The sequence below is a fragment of the Sapajus apella genome, unplaced genomic scaffold, assembly GCF_009761245.1.
Source record: "Sapajus apella isolate SASKATOON/1434 unplaced genomic scaffold, GSC_monkey_1.0 scaffold36, whole genome shotgun sequence".
Taxonomy (NCBI): Eukaryota; Metazoa; Chordata; class Mammalia; order Primates; family Cebidae; genus Sapajus; species Sapajus apella.
The window spans coordinates 7,593,754-7,601,985 of record NW_022436976.1 but is presented as its reverse complement, the minus strand read 5'-3'; the positions used below and the strand labels follow the sequence as shown (position 1 = coordinate 7,601,985).

The window sequence follows — 8,232 nt, the reverse complement described above, 5'->3', positions numbered from 1 at the left end:
ACTATCATCCAAACCTGTGATGTGCAATGTCTGAATGAAATACCAGGTAAAATGTTCTGTACTTTTGGATTGCTTATCAATCTTAATGCTTGCTCAAGCCATCAATGTAGGGTAAATAATTCAGATCCTTTTCACTTAAATAAAGCTGCTCAAGGAGCTTTGTGGATCTCAAATCCATAGTATGATTTTCACTGAATACATACTAGAAACAACAAACAACCTTTACAGCAATGAAAGGGTTATGATGTTTTGGCTCATGAACGTGAGTTCACATTCATCTTAAGAAAAAAAATAACATTAGCACTTGGTATTTTCCATAGTGAAATCAAGCTGTATGGCATAGGGAACATTATTTCTGAAAGGCACTAAGCTCTTTCAAGATACTATTGTATTAGCTCAGATTGTATATCAGCTGTGCAATTATGGTACATCCTCAATATGAAATATCAGCCACTAAATGAATGAATGGGCTATACTTGTTAATTTACCAAGTGAGAAATGCAGGCAACGTAGACATTTTTATACTGTGATATCATATTAATGTTCTCAATATGATGTTAGGAACAGGAAGAATAATATGGAAGAATATAGGCCAGTTGGTTAACATGAATTGCCTGGTTGAGGGTGTGAGTAGGAATGGGGGTGGGAATAAATGTATGGGGAAAGGGCAATGAAGCACAGAGAGAAAAAGAATAATAACACTTTATCTTAAAGCTTATGCTATGCACTCATTTCAAATCACAGATGCACGTAGACAAGACATTGAAGTCCCACGGTAAAAGAGTATGTCATGCTTCCTCTAGCCTCGAGAGAACATAATTGTAAACTGGAATATTAGCCCTATACTATACAAATGTATAGCTGTGGAATATAACCTACAGAGGCAGAAAGCTTGGGTATGAATCCAGCCATCTTCAATCCCTATCTGAGTCTGAGCAAGTTTGTGAGAGCTCCCATGGGGGAGCAGCAGGAGCTGCAGCTTTCAGTTTGAAAACTAACTTTGCAATTTCCTACCTGTGTGGGATTAGGCACTTTTCACACTGAAAAGACGAGGATAGAATTGTATATGTTAGTGTCAGAATTAAATGAGATAGCTCAATTTAACTATTCAAAACTGTGTCAATGTTCAAGAAAGAAATATTTTCTTTAAATGTCTTTACTGAGTTATTTAACTCCTATCTATAATCTAAAACCCAGGAGTTTGATGCTTGAGCACTGAGTGATGACTTTACAATGATTCTTATTAAGTGCTATGTTATGTACAACCTGTAAGTGCTATAGTGGTAGTGATTGTGGAAATTAATAAGGACCAAATTGATCAGAGAGCTTCATAGTGAAATTTGCATGTGAGAAGACATTCCAGGTAGCAGGAACACTTGAACAATGGAGTACTGTTTCTGGATTCATACCGAATTCATAATTCGTTTTCTTCAAAAATTTCAAGTTGGAGAAATTAAACAATAATATGACACATATGAACGGGCCTTATTTTGTAGGGCAGTGATGATGTGAAGAGTAAGTTAGATAGAATATACAGATAATTAATGAATGCACAGTCAACTTTTAATTTTACGAGGCTGGCATTATATTGAAAAGGACTGAAGAAATGATGTCATCATCAAATTATGAAAGGCTTGTTGGTTATGCCTAGTACGAAGATTGCAGATTATTTGTTTATAGACCCGCATATTATTTCTCATTGTTATATTGTATGTAAATAAATTTTTACCAACTACAGTGTAATCAGTCAACCAACTTTTTTTTTTTATTATTATGGGATTATTACATCTGTAGTTAATAGCAAGTTTTCACAATGGGGATTTATCTTAGATGTCTCTGGCATCTATCCATCTCATTGCTTTAAGCCAAGCTTAAAGTATTGAGTTACTTGATTTAGTCTTCTGAGATTGTATAACTCCATCATTGTTTGTTTATGAAGAAGAGTTTGTAATCTAGTATTTACTGATGAACTTGAAATGTGTTTTATAGGTTAAGGTGGTTGAGTCTTGAATCTTAATATTTACCTAACTGACTGTCAAATGAGGAAGTGGAATAAGGAATAACAGAAGGATTCACAACCAAATGGATAATGAAGCATGACTTTATATTTTGGTAAGCTCCTCACAAATCCCCTAAAAATTTCTTTTCTGAAAAAACTGAATGCTCAAGGCTATATTGGTGGTCTAATTTCCCTGCCTTCTCTACGTTACTAATTTGAAGTTGCTGGGTCATCCCTTTCCACCTAATTGCATGATGTGTGTGAGACAAGAATGAAAGGCTTAAGCAGGCTTTTGGAATGGAATTGGTAAAGCAAAAGACCAAAGGCCAGATTGTTCAGAGGGTCCATCCCTGTTACGACATCAATCATGTGGTCAGGAAGCAACAGAAGATAAGAAACATGGAAACACAAAATAAAAAGGGTACCTGTCTTTAAGGAACAACAAAATACCATCCAAAGAAAGTACTGAGCTGGCTAAGTAATTGCAATACAGTGTTATAAATGTTAAATAGATAAGTACTAGATAGAGTGGTGAGACAAAGTTAGAATTGGTTAATTCCTGTGAGAGTCAGAGAAGGCTTCCTCAAGAAAGATGCATTAGGGACAAGTGATATTTGCCAGAGTAATGATTGGCACAAGGAGGAAATTCCAGAAAAGGGGAATTTGATAAACCATGGTAAATTAGGGGAAAGGTAAATGGTTTGGTATAATTGAAGAAACCTGTCGGGCAAAAATGAAACTGGGGAGGTAAGTAGATATGAGAAGCTCTCAACTGTCATGCTAACAAATATAAGCTTTGTCCAATGATATCTACAGAAAGGTGTATAAAAAGAAGATGGTTGGGTTAACACTTGCCCTAATGATTTGAACATCTCCAAAGATCTTATTTAGATAAATATGTCCATCGTGTTAGTTCCCAACGGCTGCTGTAACAAATTATTCCCAAACTCGGCTTAAGATACTACAAACTTACTCTCTTACAGGTCTGGAGTTTAGAAGTCTGAAATGGGTCTCTCTGAGCTAAAATAAAGGTATCAGCAGGGCTGACTTCCTTCTGGAGGTGTTAGGGAAGAAAACATTTCCTTGTCTTTTGCTGCTTCTAGAGGCTGTCTTCATTCCCTGGTTTATGGAGTTCCGTTTCAATGCCAGCAACGGTGGGCGGAGTCTGCACCACACTGCATCCCTGTGGCACTCGCCCTCCTTCTGAATCTCTCCTTCACTTATAAGGATGCTGTGATTACACTGGGCCCACCTGGAAAATCTAGGATCATTTCCTCATCTCAAGGTCAGCTGATTAATAGCCTTAATTTCATCTGCAACTTTAATTCTCCACACCACATAATCTACCATATTAAGAGGTTCTGATTAGGGTAAGGACATTTTTTTGGGAGGGGGCATTATTTTGTCTACCACATAAATTTTTGTATATATCTATTGAACAGATGAGTATTTTCAATATCACATTTCTACAACACTATCCTGCAATGGCACTGATAATAATGGGTCACAGACTTACCATGTAAGAAATTAGAAGATATTGAGAAGTTATTATCATGGATTCTCTAAAAATGTAAAAGGCCCTTTGGCAGGTAGCTCATCGCTCTTGAGAACAGGAATTCAGCAAAGCTGTAGCACAACTGCCTCATTTAGACAACATTTTATTTGTTAGAGCAAGATTTGGCAGACTTCATTTCAACAGCTGGAGAAATTAAAATCACAAATTTAGTGTACTGGCACACTTTTACAGGTAGGAGAGGAAAAATTACGTATTTTTGAAATCAAAGCCACTGCTTCTACATTTCAACACGAAGAGTTAAAGGTAGATAGAAGCTATATATTTTAAGCAGAAATGCTTTAATAGATAGTAGAAACTGTCAGAAAATAGATCCACTGTGAAACCTCTACAGTTCTCCATGATTTCTTTGTTATAAATAACAATTTCAAATGTGTACTTTTCTGAACAGAAAAATAGCACTTCATTTTATTAGTACTTTCATATTTATAATACCCCTTTAGAAATACTAAATTAAAAGGGAATATTGCAATGTGAACTACAGTATTTCTAAAATTAAAAATAATAAAGGATTGAAATATACTGAGATAGTATAATTTTCACTTCACTGAAAGGTAATAGAATACTTCAGCTTTATTACACTCTGTTCACATTGACAGGCATAAACAATACTATATTTTGACAAACCTATATTTTACTGATCAAACATCCAAAGTCACAATCTATGAAATAAGCATAGAAATAACATATATCTCAGTCTAGCCTTAGAAACTCATATTTTTTGCTTTTTCTTTAATTTCTGGAGGTAACCTTTTTTTTGGAATATTAAAAAAGGAAATGGATATAGCAAACAGAAGTCTAAGTTGTTTTAGTAGACATTTAAGTTCAGAACAACTCACAAAATGGTAAGATGTGTTTCTTCAATTCTTTATTTTATCTCAACAATTTCTCAGGTAGTCTACAGAAAACAAGTTTATTCAAAATACATCTCATTATGATAACAACCATTCCGTTTTCACTGTTTGATATTCTGCCCCTTCATTCTCTTATGTTCCACTTTCTGTAACAGAGCTCATTACCAAGGTGGTAGGGGACTAGTTTCAAAGGCAACATGAGTCACAAAAATATCAAGCCAGTGGTTTCCTTCAGGACATTCATATATTTCATGTGTTAGAAAGAAAATCTTTCCTTGGGCGCAGTGATATCACTCCTGAGAAACCAATTACTTTCCAAATATCTGCAATACTATTTTTGACAGAACTATTTCATGTAGAAAAGCATGCTATATCTATATGATACATAATTTTACTTCAATATCTACAGTTCCTATAGTGTAAACAGAAAAACTGATTTAAAATACTTTTTGTCTAGTAGTTAATTATTGCATAATTTGATTGAGTCATTTTTATACATTGGTCAACTCACTGCTTGGATTTTTTATTTTTGTGAAGCTGTAATTATCCATCATTCTCTATGTTTACTTTAAACATCCAAAACAACAGGGGACATTTTTGAATAATCTGCAGTACTCTTCTTGAATCTAAAAATTAAGAAAAGCAAAGGAAGAAATGTTAATCAAAACAATCACATTTTTTTCAAATCACAATAAATTGTCATATATGGCTTTCTGACTATCAGAATATGTTCATTTAAGCTATATTTATATCCCTAATGCCAATGTATTTTTAAAAGCATATTTTCCTGTGAACAGGTGATTTAGGCGATAGAGGCAGAAGTCATAGATCTATAAGAATAAGAATTTTCTATCAGTTTGGCAACTGATGCTACATAAGTATATTAGGATTGACCAAAACAAGAAATTGTTTACCTTTCTAGATAAGACACACAGGAATAAGAAAATGAACATCCCCTGGAAAGCATTGCTGATTGTGAAGAGGTAAGCTGTAACCACTGATGGGTGCACAACATGGAGAACCCCAAAGATCCAGGTGGTGCCGAGAAGGAACAGGAGAGTGAGGGCTCCTCTTGCACAAGACCTATCACATACTAGAAATGCATCAGTGAAGAAAGCCATGTACATTCAACACATCTCTCAAATTACTCAAATTATGTGGGAGGTGAGTTTTTATATACACCATGGAATACCATGCAGCCATAAAAAAGGATGTGTTCATGTCCTTTTCAGTGACATGGATGAAGCTGGAAACCATCATTCTCAGCAAACTGACACAAGAACAGAAAACCAAACACCACACGTTCTCACTCATAAGTGGGTGTTGAACAATGAGAACACACAGACACAGAGAGGGGAACATCACACACTGGGGCTTGTTGGGGGGAGGGGGGCTAGGGGAGGGCTAGCAAGGGGTGGGGGCATTGAGGAGGGCTAACATTAGGAGAAATAATGTAGATGATGTGGGGGATGGGCAGCCAACGACCATGGCACGTGTATACCTATGTAACAAACCTGTGCGTTCTGCACATGTACCCCAGAACTTAACGAATCATAAAAAATAAATAAAATAAACCTTTTACAAAGACCTGGTAGGATTTTGAAACTGATAAGTTGTGCTGCAGCTAAGTGGGACAGCCTTTAGGGTATGCTACTGCACCATAGCAGGAGTCTGCTTCCAAAAGCCAATTACTATTACTGAAACATGGAATTATTTTTAAGATTAAGGAGTTTCCTTAATCTTAAAATATTTTTGTCTGGTATACTGTAGTGTGTACGCTTTGATTTCAAAAGTAATGTTGCAGGAATTCCTGATGGTAAGACATATATCAGTTAGGAAGTATTTTCCCTAAGAAACCCTGAAAAGCATACCATGTGGACTGGGGTCAGTACATATCCATGACATCAAAGGAGGCTCTGCTTTCCTTTCAGGTTAGAAGAAAAGAAAGTGTAGGATATAAAATACGGTTTTGTTTTATTTTGTTTGGCTTTTGCCATAGAGTTATGTCAAAATAAATTCATTACAGAATTGTTTTCTTAAAAACTAAAGAAAAAATACACACACCTACTGACTCTTACATCTTTTCAACAGATTGCCTGTGACTTTTGGTAAAACAATATTCAATCCTGCTCACAAAAGACACTGCCTTGGAAATGAAGCAACTAATGATTTTTCTCTCATTCATTTGTAGCCCAATCATTCTTTGTTGCAGTAGATGTTTCAGTAGCATACCTCAGAAAATGAGTCATTTTCAACTTTATTAAAACCAGTACCCTACATGAAACCATGACTGGTGAGGATGAAAAGAAAGTAATCGATCAAACATTTACTAAATTCCAAATATAAATCTTGTGCCAGGTATTGAAACTACAGTAGTGTTTCCAAGCAACACAAACGTCAGTTGATCCCGGTGTTCCCTATAGCATAATTCAGCTTTTCCTGAACAAATCATTTTCAAGGTTTTAATAAATCAGTTTTAAAGGGGGAGGGGTGTGTGAAGGAAAAATCATGACAACATGCAAACTAGAAATAACAAAAAAGAAAAAGTTACTAAGTTCTGAAAAACATTTTGCAAAAGAAAATCACTAAGGCCTTCTTTGCCTTAAAACACAGTCATCTTTTTATGTTAGAAAAAATAGCTTCTGACCATTTAATCTGTGGTAATCGTAATCTTAATAAACATACTAAATGCTATTTTCCAATATGTCTTTTAAATATGGTAAAGTATGAAACAATCACTTAAAAATAATTCCCAAAATTATTTGTACTTTAAGTTACTAAAGCTTTTAATTATTAAAAAATAGTGAACTTAAAAAGACACATTTACCTTATGTTCTCAAAGCAACTAACTTCTGGTTTCAACCCTGCAGTGTGACGAAAAACTTTGTATATGATAACTCCAAAAGCCAAGAGATTCACCTGGAAAATAAATTAATTTCAAAGAAGAGATAGTTTTCACCTTAAATTAGATACATATAAAGAAAATAAACAGTAAAGATTTCAATAAGCTAGAAACCAAAATTCATGGCATTTATATAGTTCTTTACAATATCACTGAAAATTAGCAGTACAAGTGGTAGTGAAAGCAACATGTTCATGAAACTTCTTCAGATGTTATCATCATACCTAAAGATTGATGAGTATCATCTGCTGCCACTAATATGATTAACACATACATTAAGGTGAATTTTGGTTTGTAAATCTTTCTTTTTCCTTGATTTAACCTTGGATGGTTTCAAAATGATAATCAATGAATTAAATGTTTGTTGTCAGGCAAATACATGTTAATAAACACATTCTATTATTTATATTTTGTAATATGGGCTAAATAGAATTGGCGAGTTGTCACCCTTTTTATTGTAACTGCATTATGAAATGTTTCCTGTTATTTTCCTTTCTTCTATAGTTTTGAAGACCTCCAAGTCATATTTGCAGTGTTAGAAGGTTAAATGAGGGGTATATGTTAAATGTATATATATTCTAATATGAGCATACCAATAATTTAAAATATTAAATGTTATAGAAATAGCTGGAAGGCTAATCCCTTATTAAGTATTCTTTATTAATTCAACCAGATTTTTCCAAAGCTACTTTGAAATGACAATAGCAAAGTGCAGCATTATAATTTTCAGCTAATTCTTCTAGTAATTCAGAAGCTTACAGTTATCACACATTTCTTTTTTCTATATTCTAATGAGCTTTATGCAGCCTCTCAAAATGAAATTTAGTATAGTTTGGTATTACAAAAAGCAGTATAAAATAATGGGTCCGAGAATTTCATGTTGTCAGTTTTATATGGAGAGGTC

At 34.3% G+C, this 8,232-nt stretch overlaps 1 protein-coding gene across 1 annotated transcript in view; it reads right to left on the bottom strand.

Annotated features, from left to right (window-relative positions):
- Positions 1–3,644: 3,644 nt before the first annotated feature.
- Positions 3,645–8,232, bottom strand: part of ADGRL4 (adhesion G protein-coupled receptor L4) — a 116,885-nt gene continuing 112,297 nt past the window's right edge. Inside the window, exons 14-16 of the mRNA XM_032296506.1 lie at positions 7,254–7,345; positions 5,341–5,509; positions 3,645–5,052 (exon numbers count right to left, since the gene is read on the bottom strand). Coding sequence (XP_032152397.1) covers positions 4,990–5,052; positions 5,341–5,509; positions 7,254–7,345 — 324 coding nt within the window. The 3' untranslated portion in view covers positions 3,645–4,989. The remainder of the gene's footprint in view (positions 5,053–5,340; positions 5,510–7,253; positions 7,346–8,232) is intronic.